General features: G+C 41.7%; 1 protein-coding gene across 2 annotated transcripts in view; it reads right to left on the bottom strand.

The window, feature by feature from the left end:
* Positions 1–18889, bottom strand: part of SNX29 (sorting nexin 29) — a 1801773-nt gene that overhangs the window by 772688 nt on the left and 1010196 nt on the right. For both annotated transcript variants that reach the window (XM_089669411.1, XM_089669412.1), the window contains exon 15: positions 17332–17435. In XM_089669411.1, the coding sequence (XP_089525537.1) occupies positions 17332–17435 (104 nt within the window). The remainder of the gene's footprint in view (positions 1–17331; positions 17436–18889) is intronic.

Raw genomic sequence — 18889 nt, 5'->3', positions numbered from 1 at the left:
TTCCAGCAGTTAAAGTGGCATTTGATTTAAACCCCTGAATAAGCCTATGCTGATCCTGTTCGATCCTATGAACTGCATGAGGATGCGTGTAGAGAGAGTCTTGATGGAATGTTGTGACAAGAGCATGATGGATATTTGAGACCTGTTGTTTACATGAGTCAGAGCCTCATCCCCACTCTATCCTATAAATGTGAGGTCTTGGCTCTAAGGACAGCTGTGAAAAAACTTGAAAGACTTCCTGTAAAGGGCAGTTTAAAGGCAAGATGGACAACAACATTTACATTTTTACCGCTGCCAATTTAGATACCACTGGACACTGATGGATGTCAGCTTTGATTGGGTTCCATTTCAGCGCAAAGTATTGACCAGGGGTTGAAAACTGAGACACTGTTGCCCTGCCAAACAATGCTGAAGCTCCAAAAGAAAGATGGACTTGACTGACGCTGGCCCGCATCCAAGTTCTATGTTAGGGAGACAAGCATTGAGACCATGGAGCACCAAGGCCATTGTAATTACTGCTGTAAGAGTCCCCAGGCTCCACTGCAACCTGGCCTAAGTGAGGGTAGGAAAGACCTAAGGAGGAATTAAGCAAATGATTCCCTCTGTTGACCAACCTTGAAATAAAGTTCAACAACTCCCAGAGTTGACAATATCAAACTGTGAATCAATCCAAATGATAAGTGCTCTGCAAGTGAATGATACTATTGCTCACACACTCCTTACCAGATGGAGAGATCTCAATAAACAGAGATTAATTGCTGTGATACAGCCACAATATCCCCAACAGCAATTTAGGTTTGATTTGGCTCCAGACACATGCAAAAACCTCCACACACAGAGATCAAATACAGCTCATGGTAACTCAGCCACTATATATCCTTCAGTTAGTCAGGTCTGCTATGGCTCCACTCATATGGCATATGAGGTAAACACAGAATAAAGGGCAAACTCATAGGGCAGGAAATCTTAAAATCATAAAAATGTTATTGTCGTAATCCACTCACATGAGGTAAATGTGAAAATCAAAGGATACAGAAACCAAGATGGCGCCAACACAACTTCTGCAATGACGTCACAATTGTAGACTCTGCCCATTGTGTTTGCACCACAAAGTCATTGTCAGGGAAGGAGAAATTACTGTCTGCTGCCACGTCTGCTTCTGGTACTCTGCTGTCTGCTGCCAACCCTGCCTCTGGTGATCTGCTGTCCACTGCCAAGCCTGCTTCTGGTTATCTGCTGCCCACTTCCCAGGCAGATTTTGCTGATCCCCTGGTCGCTGCCCAGCTGGACTTTGCTGGTTCCTGGGCTGCTGCCATGGACTCTGTTAACAGGGTTAGGCTCCTGCTTATGGGTCTGAAACTTTGATTTTTCATTGTTGTTATGTGGCTTTAATAGGTTACCTGTTTGGTTTAACCACTTGACCACTGAAAGGTTTTACCCCCTTCATGATCAGACCATTTTATGCTATTCAGCACTGTGCTAATTTAACTGGCAATTGCTCGGTCATACAACACTGTACCCAAATGAAATTGATATTTTTTCACACAGATAGATATTTGTTTTAGTGGTATTTGATCACCAGGACAGTACAAACAACCCTCCCCCCCTCAAATTACCCATTTTTGGAAAGTAGACACTCAATATTTCATTTTTTGTCCACAAGTTTTTGAAAAATGAAAAAAAAAAAGTGTTGTCACTTTATTGGGATATTTTTCACACATGCCATGGGTATATGTAGAATTATGGGGTACGGGGATACCACATCTGAGAAACTTTTTGGCAGCTTAGCCATGTACAGGGACCCAAAATCCAATGAGCCCCTTCAGGCTTTCAAGGCACGTTAATTACGCATTGCTTTCCTGACTCCCCCCCCCCCCCCCCCATAACCCCTTTTTTGGAAAGCAGACACCATAAGGTATTTGCTGAGAGGCATGTTGAGTTTTTGTGAGATCTTATTTTTTGCCACAAGTTTTTGAAAAATGAGGAAAAAAATCTTTTTACACAGAGTTGTCACCTTGATGAGATATTTCTCACACACGTCATGGGTATGCATGGCATTATACCCCAAACACATTCTGCTACTTCTCCTGAGTATGGGGATAGCACGTGTGTGAGACTTTTTTGGAGCCTAGCCACGTGGGGGGGGGGGGGCTCAAAATCTAATTAGCACCTTCAGGGCGCATTTGATTTCTTGACTACCTATCACAGTTTGAGTCCCTATCATGCTAGGATACTGCAAACACCAATCAAATGAACCCTTTTTGAAAGGTAGACACTCACCCCCTCGATCTCCTCACATATCACAAATCTACTGAGTGACATATTATTATTATTTTAGAGTATTTATATAGCGCCAAAGGGTTTGCTCAGCACTGTACATTAGAATGGGGGACAAGACATGAGACAATACAGTAGCAAAACAATACACAATACACGAGGGTTAGAGGGCCCTGCCCTTTCGAGCTTACAGTCTAGGAGGGAGGGGATGGTGGTACAGGAGGAGATGGCTGTGGGGGATAGAATGGAGTGAGGAGTGGAGGGGATCGGCTGTTAGGTGAGGGTGGGGTAGGCTTCCCTGAAGAGATGGGTTTTCAGGGTGCGCCTAAAGGTGAGGGTAGGGGACAATCTGATGGATTGGGGAAGTGAGTTCCAGAGGATGGGGGAAGCTCTGGAGAAGTCCTGCAGTCGGGCGTGGGAGGTGGAGACCAGTATGGATGTCACACATTCATATCAGTATGGATGTCACACCACTTCCTCAAACTCAATCTTTCTAAAACTAAGCTTGTAATATTTCCTCTTCCTTGATCCCCTTCCCATGACTTTACCATTAAAATCAACAGCACAAACATTGATTCCTCGCCGCATGCCAGGGTGCTAGGTATAATCCTAGACTCTAACCTCTCCTTCTGGCCCCACATCCAATCATTGGCTAAATGCTGCCGCCTTAACTTCCACAACATTCCAGAATTTGCCCCTTCCTGACTAACGACACCACAAAACAACTTATGCATGCATTGGTTATATCCTCCCTTGATTACTGCAACTCCCTCCTCGCTGGCCTACATTTACACCAGTTATCCCCCCCTCAGTCTATTATGAATGCTGCTGCTAGACTTATACACCTTACCAACCAATCAGCAACTGCTGCTCCTCTCTGCCAATCCCTTCACTGGCTTCCACTAGCCCAACTTATAATATTCAAAATACTAACCACAACATACAAAGCCATCCACAACACTGCCCCTAGCTACATCACCAACCTCATCTGCAGATATCATCCAAATTGTCCACTCCGCTCCTCCCAAGACAACTTGCTCTCTAGCTCGCTTGTCACCTCCTCCCAATGCTCACCTCCAGGACTTCTCCATAACCATTCCCATCCTCTGGAACTCCCTACCCCAGTATGTCCAGTCAGCCCCCACCCTGTCTGCCTTTAGGTGATCTTTGAAAACTCATTTATTCAGGGAAGCCTACCCCACCTTCACCTAAGAACTGTACTTGAGTCATCTCCATCAGATCATCCCCTGCAGCTATCACTCTTTGTACCACCTTCCTCTACCTTTAGACTGTAAGCTCCATGAGCAGGGCCCTCCTATCGCTTCTGTATTGAACTGTATTGTAATCATATTGTCCTCTTTTATATTGTAAAGCATTGTGCAAACTGTTGGCGCTATATAAACCCTGTATAATTATAATAATTTGAGCCTTATGCTGACCTAGGCATTATCTCTGCGATCCCAAGTTGGGTAACCTATGCCTTGGGAAGACCTAAGTGGCAGTTAAAATGAGGAGTGGCCTCTAACAACATAGATGGGGAAGGTTCAGTTGTGATGCGGCTTCCTGGCACCAGGGTACCAGTATGGACCAAGAACTCTGGTGTTAAGCCTTCAAGTTGCCTTCAGAATCCCAGCACTGGGATGTATGCTGCATTTAAGGAATTGTAAGCTCCTAGTGTTGCACCTCCTCAGGGATCTGGCCAGCAGGAAACCCAGCTTTTGGACCTTAGCAGAGGGGTACCCAGCCCGCTTACAGACCCTAGTGGTGGGGCATGGTGGAGCTTCCAGAGGCTGCTCCTTAATGGGAGGGAACTGTCAGGACCTGGATCACCTGTTGGTAGCACTGTGCTTTCCATAGTGGGAGGTTGTTCCAGTGTCCACCAGCGGGTGTCTCCCAGCAGGGAGAGTATTTACTTCCTCCTCTTCTAATGCCTCTGATGTCAGTGTTTTGCTTTGCTGCCAGATACAGCTAGCCGATTATCCTGTTATTGTTCTTGACCGTGATCTTTGCTTTGTACCTATACTCTGAACCCTGGTACCTTGCTTCTACTCCTCCTTGTTCATAGTCCCAGTTTTGGTTCCCCCTTCCTATATGTTCCCTGAACCTCCAGTTTTACCCTGCTTTTCTATATTCCCCATTTGTATATACTGTATATAGTTAGTGTGTTAATTAGGCTTTTTATTACTCTGTTAGGTTGTTTAGTTAGGTGTTTTGTCACTGGGGTTTTGGTTCACTTTATTTATGCTTGCTGTTCTCTGGTGTTTGAATGGATTTTGGTTTCACTGTAAATAAATCTTACTTTAAATATATATGGTTTGGGCACAGTTTTCTAAGTGTAGCTACGCAGATTTGGCCACTCCTGCTGCTGATTTCTGTCAGTCTGCAGGCAACAGAAGAATTGTGGAGGTTCCTTGCAAGTTTGGGGCAGCATTTTTGCAAATGGAGTTGGAGATTGGTCAGGATCAATGGTGTCCTCAATGCTCAGAAACACAGGCAGATATTTATCCATCATGCCATACCATCGGGAGGGCATGTGATTGGCCCCACTTTTGTTCTGCAGCAAGACAATGACCCCATACATACAGCCAATGGTGTTAAGGACTATCTTCAGTGTAAAGAAGAACAAGGAGTCCTGGAAGTGATGGCTTGGCCCCCACAGAGCCCTGATCTCAACATCATGTCATGGTTTTGATAAATTACCAAAGAAATACCACTCAATAAGACAGTTATGACACACCAGCAGTTTCTCAAGAAATGAAGTGTCTTTTCTTCACAATAGACCATCTAAAACAAAAAACATTAAAAATTGCTGACCGACCTGATACACTTAAGAAGAAGATGTTAAACACTATGTTGACTGAATATAAATGACCTATTTACTGTAACTTTTTGGAACACAATGAAGTCACACAGCCCTGACCCGACATAACCTGGCTAGTGTTGACCAAGAGTCAGAAATGTTCATTGTGAAAACACAGCATCTAGGTACCTGAACTTTGAGAAATATAACAAGTAAGGACAATGAGAGACCTTGGGAATTGCTCTTCCCCAAAAAACGTATTAACTAAGTAAAGTTTCCAATAAATTTTACAATTGTTAAACCGGACAAGGATATGAGCCTGTGTCAGGAATGGACTCGCCAATAGTGGTGGGACTCACCTGCCTTGTGGTTTTCAGTACCAGGACTGGCCAGCGGGTGCTCTCAGCAACCAGAGGCTCACTTCTGCAGTCAGCCAAAACACCTGAGGCTAATTGCAGGAGGTGCATATAAGATATGGCCAGACTTGCAATCAGGGCCTTGGTGTATGTTTTCCCAAGAGCCCCTGTACCTGCATCCTGTCAGCTTCCTGTCTGATCCTGCTTGATCCCTGACTCTGATTGTACTCCGCCTGTCCTGACCTCTGCTATTCCTGACCACTCTCCAGTCTGCTCCTTTGGTACCTTGTCTGCCTGATTGTTCCTGACCCGGCCCGTCCGACTACGCTTAGTATTGTTCTTTTGTTATCTGTTGGGGGTTTTGGTTTGGTTTGTTTGCACTGTGTTTATGTTTAGTCTTGGACTGCATTTATGTATTGTTTAGTCTTAAATAAATTATATTGTTTATACTATATCTGAAGCCTGCGTTTCCCTGTGTCAGTCCACACACCTCTGGTCATACCCGGAGCCCTGACAGCCTGTCGGGAACTTTAACACCCATTATTAACAGAATCAAATGTCTGCTGGGCGATCAACTGAATGTTTGTCAATGAGCTACATAGACAATGGCCCCACCTACTCCTACACTCCTCAGGTGTTTTTTTTTTTAAATCAGATCTTTTTTATTCATTGAGGCTTGGATCCACGTATACATATAATCATACAACCGTAATCTCCAGCAGAATGTGGCATTGGGATCAACAATTTACAGCTTTACAATGTAAAAGGGGTACATAGTCATGTATACCGAAGATATGAACATAGATTCCAAACCACAACATTTTCCACATCCTCTTTTTTGAATAAAAAAACAACTTCAAGACAAACTGGGAAAAAGCAAAAAGCAAAAAAAAAATAGCACAAAATATAAAACCAAAATAATTCAACAAAAACCAGTCTTCTTCTGAACTGAACTTTGAAAGCAAACCTCCTCAGCTCATCCACATTTCTAGTAGATAGAAATTCTAATCCAACATTTACCAAAAGCAAATTTTTACCGCATGTATACAGCTATATCCCCAATTCCTCTTCGAGGGTTGATGGGACAATAGTTATCTCACAGTAGGCCCGAAGAGATTCCACCACTTAACATCCTGTCCTTAACTAATTGTGTTGATGCTAATCCCGGTGTCCTCAACCAGGCATCCCAGACTTTCGTAAATTTCCGGGCACATCCTGTATGTTGATAAACTAGTTTTTCTCTAATTAGATTAGCGTTAACAGCTTTAATCCATTGAATATGGGAAGGAGGTATGGGAGATAATTTCTGAGCTATAAGCTTCCGATCAATAAACAGCACTCTAAGGATAGCTACATAGACATGTGGAGTGTACAGTTCCTCAACCAGCACCCCCAATAGACAAAGCTTGGGATCTAATGGTACATTAAGACTCCAAATCTTATTGATCATTGTTATAATATGGGACCAATATCTTACCAATTATGGGCATTTCCATAACATATAGATAAGCGTGCCATTATGAATTTCACACCTAGGGCAGAGAGGAGAATCCCTCCTACTCCAAGCGTACAGCCGCTGAGGAGTGTGGTAAGTACGATGAACAATAAAAAGCTGGGTAAGCTTTGTGCTGGAGACAAAGAGACTTTAATTACATTTTCTAATATGGTGGACCACTCCTCATCTGAAATAGTATCTACATCAGTCGACCATTGTGTCCTACAACTGATGGACATTGCCTTAGAAACTCTAAGCATAATGGATTGGTACATCAAAGATATTTGACCCTTTCTTGTGGTCAAGGATATAGTTTGATTAAGTATTACCGGTTCAGTAAATGACCATGAAGAGGCTTTAGATTGTGCAGTAGTGGCATGTCTGAGCTGCAGGTACTGGAAAAAAAATGTTTAGGCAAGTCATATTCAAGCAGCAGAGCACGGAAATCTTTCAGTAATTGACCATGATATAATTGTGGTATATATCTAATTCCCAACATCATCCAACCATTAAAACATTGCAACTTCCGCAACTCAGAGTAATTAATATTATGAAAAATACGAGTGAATGAAGTATAACCTGAACAATGGAAGAGACATTTAGCTTTGGACCAAATTCTATCAATCAACGCTAAAGTGGGATAGTGGGGCATAGTTCTAAACTCACCCGCCTCCAAACATTCCACCAGATTATTTTTGGACAAAACACCCACTAGGAGCGGCTTAATAGTGTCTACATGATCACTGTCCTGCCAGGCAGTAAGATGTTGAAGTTGCGCAGCTATATAATAATAAAATGGATTAGGCACGGCCAATCCCCCAGCCTCTCTAGATTCATGCAGAGTTTCTAATTTCATATGTGGAGAGCGTTTTTTCCAAATCAAAGATCAAAACACAGTATCAAACTGTTTGAAAACATACGCAGGAATCCAAGTTGGTGCATTATGCAAGACATATAGTAACTGAGGTGCGCAGATCATTTTTATGAGATTACACCTATCAACCACTGAGAGCGGTAATTTATTCCAACTAACAATTTTCTGTCTGAACCTAAGCAGAGGGTAAAGATTAAGCTTGTCAGGGATTGCGGGTCTTGCCAAGGTGCACAGGTCTGCGCATGCGCAGATTGCCAACATGGCCTATATGCCAAGGCAGCCAAGTGCTGTTTTGAACAGCATAGTATCTCTTTTTTGGGTCTGACCATCTCCACCACGGGAATAGCCATGGATCCTCAAAAAGTCTCAGCTATTTTAGATTGGCCAGTACCTACTGACAAAAAGGCGGTCCAACACTTCATTGGCTTCGCAAACTTCTATAGGAAGTTTATCAAGAACATTTCAGGCATGGTTTCCCCGATTACCCAGTTGACCAGACAGGGGGTCCGTTTCCAGTGGACACCGGAGGCGCAGGAAGCATTCACGGCTTTATAGAAGTTGTTCATTGAAGCCCCTATTCTGAGCCATCCTGACCCATCCTTACCCTATATCCTGGAGGTAGATGCGTCTGAGAACGCAGTTGGGCAATTTTGTTGCAGAAGGGCATTAAGGAGCTCATGCGCCTGGTGGCCTTTTTCTCTAGAAAACTGACTTCTGCAGAAAGGAATTATGATATCAGGGACCTGGAGCTTCTGGCGATCAAGGTAGCACTAGAAGAGTGGAGGTATTTACTAGAGGGGGCCATACACCCAATATTAATATTTACAGACCACAAAAATCTAGAATATTTGAGGACAGCAAAGCGCCTAAGACCACGTCAGGCCAGGTGGGCACTATTCTTTTCGCGATTTGCCTTCCACATCACCTATAGGCCAGGGTCAAAAAATACTAAGCCCGATGCACTCTCCTGCATGTTCGGGGACCCTGAAGAGACTCACAAACCTGACCCCAATCCTGTCCTCGGGAAATTTTCTGGTCCTACAATCCGAGCTCCGCTCTAAACTGCAGACCGCATCCGTAGGTATGCCAGGTCCACCTGGCATTCCCCTATTGAATAGGGAGGGGCTTCTTTGGAAAGAGGATCAGATTGTGGTTCCCGAGGAAGCCTGTACTTTGGTACTTGGATACTGCCATGACCATCCGTTGGCAGGGCATTTTGGAGTACGCAAGACCCTGGAACTGTTGCAGCGTACATTTTGGTGGCCCAATATGGCCAAGGATTGTGAGTCATATGTTAAGACTTGCACCATTTGCCAGAGGAATAAACCTACTAGGAACAAGGCCTGGGGCCTATTACGCCCATTACCAATACCTGACAGACCATGGAGTATGATCTCCATTGATTTTATTGTGGAACTTCCACCCTCTCAGAACCACACAGCGATCTTTGTGATCGTAGACCGTTTGTCCAAGATGGCCCATTTTGTACCTTTAAAAGACACACCACACAGGTGGTGAGACTCCATGGGATTCCTAAGGATATCGTGTCAGACAGGGGAGTTCAGTTCGCATCTAGATTTTGAAACGCTCGGGATTAAGCTGTCGTTCTCCTCTGCATATCACCCACAAACCAATGGCCAGACGGAGCGAACGAATCAGACCTGTTAGCTAAAATACAGACATATGAGTCCCAGTTACACTACAGAAACTGCATGCATAGTGACATATAGTATATAATGCTAATTATTACGTAATTGTATTGATTTGGTTGAACCATTGAGATTGGATGGTGTACAGGGAGATTGGTTGTTAAGTTTTCATATTTGGTTGTATCGATTGTAGAATAGAGGGTTTTTTAATACTTTTTCTCTGTACTGGTATGTTGTAAACACATTGTTCCAAAGACGCATTTGAAGTGTTTCAGTGAGTATTGTATCAGAAATATTTTTCCTAATTCTCTACGGCCGCAGGAATTGGGAATGATATACTGAATGCTCACAAATGATATTTCTAATCACTGAGAAAATCAAGGTTTTGTTATTTACTCTGCTATAATATATATCTTGTGATTGACCTTATTGCAATTTATTGTGGGTTATTCTTTGATTGTGTGTAGAAAATACTCATCACCAGTAAATTAGTGTGTATTAAAATATATATAAATATTTTTGTATATAAATAATTTATTTATTAATCAAATTGGCGATATTTGTATATTTGGTAAGAAATCACATTGGTAAAAGAACTCAAGACAAATTACATTGTGGTGATATATTTATTCAGTTGTCTATATTATTTAATATTGTTAACCAAGTTATTTCCTGTAACAGCTGGAGGCACTAAGATCTAGATTAAAATGGTGTAGGAAGGGTTTAAAGCCAAAAACATATCTATGCCTGGTTTATTTTTTAGCTACCAGAACCAAAATTAATTTATAATCCATAATTAGTGCTGTGGTGAAGGTACGTTTATAACATGCTATTACACTGATGCAAAAGAAGATCAAGAATAGGTGCTGTAGATACCAGGCATGCCTATGCTAAAATGTTCAGCAGGCAAACTGGTCACATTAAATCTTGTAGGTGATATAGCACCTGATTTATGCCATGTTTGGTTTAATCAAATCATGAGTTAATTCCATTTAGTAATAGGTTAGTTGTCAGCTTGTAAAATATGGATATAGATCGAATAATTGACATAAGTAGGGTGTCCCCTTAACAATGTGTACCTTGCACTGAGCACCCAGGACATTGTCCCTGAAGCCGGGATACCCCAACATTGCAGCAACCCACGTCTCTTCCTGCAGGCTGTCTGTCACAGCAGAAGATTGGGCTGAAAGCGCACACTCTCAGGTTTAATTTGAGGGTATGTACATCCAAATTGGAGTAAGGGTTTAGGAATTATAGCTCTTAAGAGTAGCCATCCCCCTTTTTTCAAGGGACCAAAAGTAATTGGACAATTGATTCAAAAGCTGTTTCATGGCAAGGTGTGGGCTACTCCTTCGTTATTTCTTCATCAATTAAGTAGGTAAAAGGTCTGGAGTTGATTCTAAGTGTGGTATTTGGATTTGGAATCTATTGCTGTGAACCTACATCATGCATTCAAAGAAGCTGACCAAGCAAGTGAAACAGGCCATTGTAAGGCTTCAAAAATGAAAAAAATCCATCAGACAGATACCAGCAACATTAAGAGTAGCCAAATCAACAGTACATTCTGAGGAAAGAACAAAAGAATAAAAAGGCATGGACGTCCACAGAAGACAACAGTGGTGGATGATCGCAGGATCCTCTCTATGGTAAAAAAAACCCCATTCACAACATCCAGACAAGTGAAGGACACTCTTCGGGAGGTGGGCATATCATTGTCAAAGTCTACAATCAAGAGAAGACTTCACAAGAGCAAATACAGAGGGTTCACCACAAGGTGCAAACCATTCATAAGCCTGAAGAATAGAAAAGCCAGATTAGACTTTGCCAAAAAACATCTACAAAATCCAGACCAGTTCTAGAAAAGCATTCTTTGGATGGATGAAACTAAGATTAATCTGTACCAGAATTATGGGAAGACAAAAAGTGTGGTGAAAGCTGGGAACAGCTCATGATCCAAAGCACACAACATCATCTGGTGGAGGCAGTGTGATGACATCAGCATGCATTGCCTCCAATGGCACAGGGTTGTAATTGGTATTTACTGATGTGACAGAAGCAGCCAGATGAATTCTGCAGTGTTTAGAGATAAACTGTCAGCCCAGATTCAGCCAAATGCAGTAAAGTTGATTGGACAGAGCTTCACAGTACAGATGGATAATGATCCAAAACACACTGCAAAAGCATCCCAGGAGCTTTTTAAGGAAAGGAAATGGAATATTGTGCAATGGTCGAGTTAATCACCTGATCTCAACCCAATTGAGCTTGCATTTCACTTGCTGAAGGCAAAACTAAAGGCAGAAAGAACATCTGAAGACAGCTGCAGTTAGAGCCTGGCAAAGCATCAGAATGTAGAAAACCCAGTCTTTGGTAATGTCCATGGGTTCCGGACTTCAGGCAGTAAAGGATTCTCAACAAAATATTAAAATGAACATTTTATTTATGATTATATTTGTCCAATTACATTTGAGCCCCTGAAAATGGAAGGACTGTGTATAAATATGGTTGCAGTTCCTAAAATTTGTACTTGATATTTATGTTCAACCCCTTGAATTAGAGCTGAAAGTCTGAACTTCAAATTCATTTGGAATGTTCCATTTTAATTTATTCAGAGCCATAAGTATGAAAATTGTGCCTGTGTCCAAATCAGTCTCTCTCTCTCTCTATTATATATATATATATATATATATATATATATAGAGAGAGAGAGAGAGAGACTTTGTTTGTTTGCTATAAGGTTTTCAGAAAACGCACTAAAAAAGCAGAGCATAATAGAAGTCTATGGAAAACTGCAGGTAATGCACATGAAAAATATGGGTACCCTGTGCTACACCTGCGCTGCATCCAAACTGCAGTGAGTCAATGTGAAAGTGGACCAATTGTCAACAAGTGTTATGTAAGACTTACATAACACTTGTTGACAATTGGGGCACTCTGTGTTACAAAATACTGAACTGTGAACCATGTTTTCAGAGTTTAGCAGTTACAAACACAATTCACAGATCAGTAGTAAGTAGTAGTTGTACATAAATACAGTATATAAAAGTTTATTTTTTTTATTACCGTATTTATGTACAACTACTACTTACTAAAGATCTGTGAACTGCGTTTGTAACTGCAAAACTCTGAATGCATTGTTAGCAGTTCAATATTTTCCTCTGCCATTGTGACCCCCCCCCCCCCCCCAGAACAGCAGGTGATTGACAGCCTCAGCTCTGCATGTTTCCCAAAGAGACTGCATAGAGAGGGGTGTGTCATTTCCCTCCACTTAAGTGTCAAATTACACTCAATACCATCTAATTTGTCTACTATGAAGGGTTCTGGAGGAGAAAATGCAGCAGCTAAATAAGCACAGCTGATGTGGGAGGATATGCTTCAGCACTCTGTATCACCTGAGGCTAACCACTTAAAAGAAATTAACCACTTGCCCTTTTGAGGATTTACCCCCCTTCATGACCAGGCCGTTTTTTGCGTTACGGTGCCGTGTATTTTAACTGACAATTGCGCGGTCATGCAACGTTACACCTCAATGAAATTTACATCCTTTTTTCCCACAAATTGAGCTTTCTTTCAGTGGTATTTGATCACCTGTGTTTTTTATTTTTTTGCGCTATAAGCAAAAAAAACCAACAATTTTGAGAAAAAAAACAATATTTTGGACTTTTTGCTATAAAACTTATCCAGTAAAAAATTAAAAAAATCAAATTTCATCATAAATTTAGGCTAAAATGTATTCTCCTACATGTCTTTGCTATAAAAAATCCCAATACATGTAAATTAACCAATTCAATACCGGCAATTTTACACCTTCCTGCCCAGGCCAGTTTTCAGGTTTCAGCGCTCTCACACTTTGAATGACAATTGCGCAATCATACAACATTGTACCCAAACTAAAATTTTATAATTTTCTTCACACAACTAGAGCTTTCTTTTGGTGGTATTTAATCACCGCTGGGGTTTTTATTTTTTGCTAACTTAACAAAAAAAATGCCAAAAAGTTTGAAAAAAACACACTTTTTTTTTTGTTTCTGTTATAAAAGTTTGCAAATAAATAATTGTTCTTCATAAATTTAGGCCAAGATGTATCCTACTATGTCTTTGGTGAAAATAACCCATATTAGGATGTATTTTTTAGTTTGTAGGAAAGTTATAGAGTTCACAAACCATGGTATAGATCTGAATATTGATCAATCCTGAAGTACTGACAGCCAATCTAATTTCTTGAGGTCCAAGAATGTCAGAACAGTACAGATATCCCCCAAATGACCCCTTTTTGCAAAGTGGACCGTCTGACGTACTTCATAAGAGGCATGGCGAGTTTTTTGAAGTTGTATTTTTTTTTGTCATAACTTTTCGGAAAATGAAAAAATGTAAAAAATTAGTTTCACTATTTTTTTTTTACATATTGTCACCAGTGCAGTACAGCGTCATCATATAACTGGCATGGCGGTGATCAGGGACACTGAATGGTGACAGTATGAAAAAAAATATATATATATATTTTTTTATTATTATTTTTTATTAATTTTTTTAAGATTTTTTTTTCACATTTCACTATGTCCAAAGTAGTACAATATTACCATAGTAACATTGTACTACTTTGGGGAAGTGATCAGTATTTTTTTTTTCCACAATTTGCTTATAGCAAAGAATTACTTTGCTATAAGCAAGCATTTACCTGAATGACATCGATTCATTCAGGGTTTTTTTTTTTTTTGTGCTCAGCTGTGATTTGGCCACAGCTAATCACATGACATGTGCATGTGATTAGCTGTGACCATTCACAGCTAGACACTAGTATACAGTGGATGGCATGAATGAAGCCATCTATTGTATACAACTGTCATGTGACCTGCTGTGATTGGTCACAGCAGGTCACATGGTACCGGCAACGGGGGCCGATACTCAGATCTGTCATCGGCCGTGTCCGAGGTACACGGCCGGTGACAGATCGCGCCGCTGCACGGCTCTGCAGGAGCGTGATCTGCGCATGTGCGGGAGGACGCCATATGGTGTCCACCCGGAACACTGATGACATTTGCCGGCCGCCATTTGGCCATAGGGCGGGCAGCAAATGGTTAATTGGTTTACGTGAAAGTTATAGAGTTACAAATGACAGTATAGATAATGGGATTTTTTTTTCTACTAGTAATGGCGGCGATCAGTGACTTTTAGCGGGCTGCGGCGGACATTCTGACACTGGGGGGAACTAACTTGGTGTCACTGACATCCCAGTGACACCAATACAGTAATCAGTGCTAAAAAAAGCATGGATACTGTACTAATGACACTGGGCAGGAAGGGGTTAATGTGAGGGGCGATCAAAGGGTTAACTGTGTGCAGGGAGTGTTTTACTAGGGGGCGGGGGGTGTGTTCTTCACTGAAAGCACACTGATCGGGATGGCTGTACTGTGCACAGCCATCCTGAGCAGTGTGCTCGAGCTGACAGGGAGGAAGATTGTTTGTAAACAAAACAATCTTCCTCCCCGTCGGAGATGCTCGGTAAACACCGGGCGCTAGCGAGTAATTACTGGCCGGGACCCGGCGATTGACATCCGCGGCCACGAATGGATGCATGCCCCTACCCGGAAATACAGAATGATATGTATATATACAGTGGGGCAAAAAAGTATTTAGTCAGCCACCAATTGTGCAAATTCTCCCACTTAAAAAGATGAGAGAGGCCTGTAATTGGCATCATAGGTAGACCTCAACTATGAGAGACAAAATGAGAAAACAAATCCAGACAATCACATTGGCTGATTTGGAAAGACTTTATTTGCAAATTATGGTGGAAAATAAGTATTTGGTCAATATCAAAAGTTCATCTCAATACTTTGTTATATATCCTTTGTTGGCAATGACAGAGGTCAAACATTTCCTGTAAGTCTTCACAAGGTTGGCACACACTGTTGCTGGTATGTTGGCCCATTCTTCCATGCAGATCTCCTCTAGAGCAGTGATGTTTTGGGGCTGTCGCTGGGCAACGCGGACTTTCAACTCCCTTCAAAGGTTTTCTATGGGGTTGAGATCTGGAGACTGGCTAAGCCACTCCAGGACCTTGAAATGCTTCTTACGAAGCCACTCCTTCGTTGCCCGGGCGGTATGTTTGGGATCCTTGTCATGTTGGAAGACCCAGCCACGTTTCATCTTCAATGCCCTTGCTGATGGAAGGAGGTTTGCACTCAAAATCTCACGATACATGGCCCCATTCATTCTGTCCTGTACATGGATCAGTAGTCCTGGTCCCTTTGCGGAGAAACAGCCCCAAAGCATGATGTTGCCACCCCCATGCTGCACAGTAGGTATGGTGTTCCTTGGATGCAACTCAGCATTCTCTCTCCTCCAAACACGACGAGTTGTGTTTCTACCAAACAGTTCTATTTTGGTTTCATCTGACCATATGACATTCTCCCAGTCCTCTTCTGGATCATCCAAACGCTCTCTAGCAAACTTGAGACAGGCCCGGACATGTACTGGCTTAAGCAGGGGGACACGTCTGGCACTGCAGGATCTGAGTCCCTGGCAGCGTAGTGTGTTACTGATAGCAGCCTTTATTACGTTGGTCCCAGCTCTCTGCAGGTCATTCACTAGGTCCCCCCATGTGGTCCTGGGATTTTTGCTCACCGTTCTTGTGATCATTTTGACCCCACGGGGTGAGATCTTGCGTGGAGCCCCAGATCGAGGGAGATTATCAGTGGTCTTGTATGTCTTCCATTTTCTAATTATTGCTCCCACAGTTGATTTGTTCACACCAAGCTGCTTGCCTATTGCAGATTCAGTCTTCCCAGGCTGGTGCAGGTCTACAATTTTGTTTCTGGTGTCCTTCGACAGCTCTTTGGTCTTCACCATAGTGGAGTTTGGAGTGTGACTGTTTGAGGTTGTGGACAGGTGTCTTTTATACTGATAACAAGTTCAAACAGGTGCCATTGATACAGGTAATGAGTGCAGGACAGAGGAGCCTCTTAAAGAAGAAGGTACAGGTCTGTGAGAGCCAGAAATCTTGCTTGTTTGTAGGTGACCAAATACTTATTTTCCACCATAATTTGCAAATAAATTCTTTCCAAATAAGCCAATGCGATTGTCTGGATTTGTTTTCTCATTTTGTCTCTCATAGTTGAGGTCTACCTATGATGCCAATTACAGGCTTCTCTCATCTTTTTAAGTGGGAGCACTTGCACAATTGGTGGCTGACTAAATACTTTTTTGCCCCACTGTACACGTGATCCTGCGCACAGGTGCCACCCTGTAGCAGTATATCTGCTATAGAATGGTCCTTAAGCAGTTAAGTGTTAAACTGTCTACATTCCTGTCTGGGCATGGCAGTGAGTGTCATAGCGTCACAGGCATTTTGTCAAAGTTCAAAATTGCTACTGTAAAAGCTATGAATGGTGTGTGTCTAAAATATATGGTGGCAATTACGGTTTGTGTGTGGAAAGAGTTAACTGTCACGTTATAACCACCTAAAATAAGCCTAGTGAATCAACCTTCATAACAGCCAAAACTTCCATTAAATGCGCATATATATATATATATATATATATATATATACACACCAGGGGCGGACTGACCATTTGGAAACTCGGGCACTGCCCGAGGGCCCGGGTCAGTAGGGGGCCCCATGAGATGCCCCTGGTACCTTTTTCATAGGCTTTTTTGAGTTTGGGCAAGGACACAGGGGCCCCATGATCCCCTATTGCCCAAGGGCCCCATGGTTTGGCAGTCCGCCCCTGATATACACACACATACAGTATATATACTGTATATATATATATATATATATATACATACAGTATATACCAGTATTTTACAATGTAGTATATGCACACATACAATATATACCAGTATTTTACACTGAAACTGGGGTAAATTATCTGAATTACCTCTATTAATTTTCGTTCATATGAACTGGCTAATTCATCATGATCCACCAATGGCTTTACTTCTGGAATGATTTCTCCATCAATATTTCGAAGATTTGGGATTGCTGTTTAAAAAAAGAGATGTTCCAATATTACAGAATCGCTTTTAAACCAGGCAAACAATCTTTTGCATATCATGTTGTTCATGGTGTCATTGTTGTCCTGTATGCAAAGCCTAAAATAGGGTAAACCTTCAGTTTACTGTGTCAGCTGTGTCACCAAAAAAAGCTCTATCTGGCTCAAAAAAATGATACAAAATTCCTTTGGGTAAGGTTCTACATGACCTGGGCAGGAAGGGAATTTAACATTTAAACTGTTCAATTGTATATATTTCAGTAATATACTTTAAAGGGATACTGGAAATGATTGAGATGCTTGCTGTATTTCCTAAAAAAAACTGCAGTAATGACAAACAAAGGGCACACTGGTCTAGTGCATTAACCTTAAAAATGTATTGTAAAAAGGTAAGTATTATACTCACAAAGTCATAAAAAGTGCAAATACATCTCTTTGGTACAGCACAAACAGTCCACAAAGCATCACGGTGTACAGAAATGATGGAACATCTAGTGGCTGATGCGTTTCGAGGACTTATCCTCTTCCTCAGAGCCTATCAAGTTATTAGCTGCTTCTGGACTGATATATGGTGTTTAATAAAGGCCACTAATCAATCCAGGGGTGTCTCCAGACCGCCCATGGGCGGGGATTAACTCTCTGCATTTCCAAATACCAAATGGCACAACCCCTATAGTTTATATTTATCCTGTGAGTTAAAACAGGCCAAGTGTTTGGCTATAGCCCAGTAATGCTGTTGGCCCCACTACCCAACTGCAGGAAGATTGAAGTGTCCTATTTCATTTCCTAAAAAAAACATGGCCTAGCTTTGGAATTTTTAAAGAGAGCCAACACACCATTATCAATGGCTCCTGTTCATATTGAAAAATAAACAATTTATTCAATAACTTTTTTTCATTACCCTAGAAAAATACACATCTGTGAATGTCTTCAATGAACATCTTCATCCACCAAAATCAAAACGTTTTAAATACACCCAACAGAACACAGTGTCATGTTTCACATGACTGTCATATTGACTGTCATATGCCTTTAAGTGTTTTCTATATTTTGTCTCTGCTCCTCCCTTTCCTTTGGTTTGGTTAATGTTGTATAGATAGCCCTCCCCCTTTCCCAGAAATGCATTGCAGCTCTAGCCTCATGTCATGGAGCAGGAAACATTATGATCTTTTGACCTATCGAATGTTCATTGTTGTAAGATTCTCTATGGAATTATGGAACTATTATGGAATAAACTTCACAAGATCTGCAAGATGTCTTATTGATTGAGTCACTGACTGTGGTATCCAACTGAGGTTGAAGTTATCGCTATCTCATCACAACTGTAAGTTACAAAGATCACACTATCAATGCTTAGATGGGAGAGACAGAACACAAAGGGTCACCCAGGACTGAGGCAAAAAACAAATATAGATGGACAAATTGACCACCTTGAAGTGACCTC

This window comes from Staurois parvus, unplaced genomic scaffold (genome assembly GCF_062004578.1).
Source record: "Staurois parvus isolate SC_StPar_1 unplaced genomic scaffold, SC_StPar_1.0 ptg000075l, whole genome shotgun sequence".
Lineage (NCBI taxonomy): Eukaryota > Metazoa > Chordata > Amphibia > Anura > Ranidae > Staurois > Staurois parvus.
This window is presented reverse-complemented; position numbering and strand designations above follow the sequence as displayed.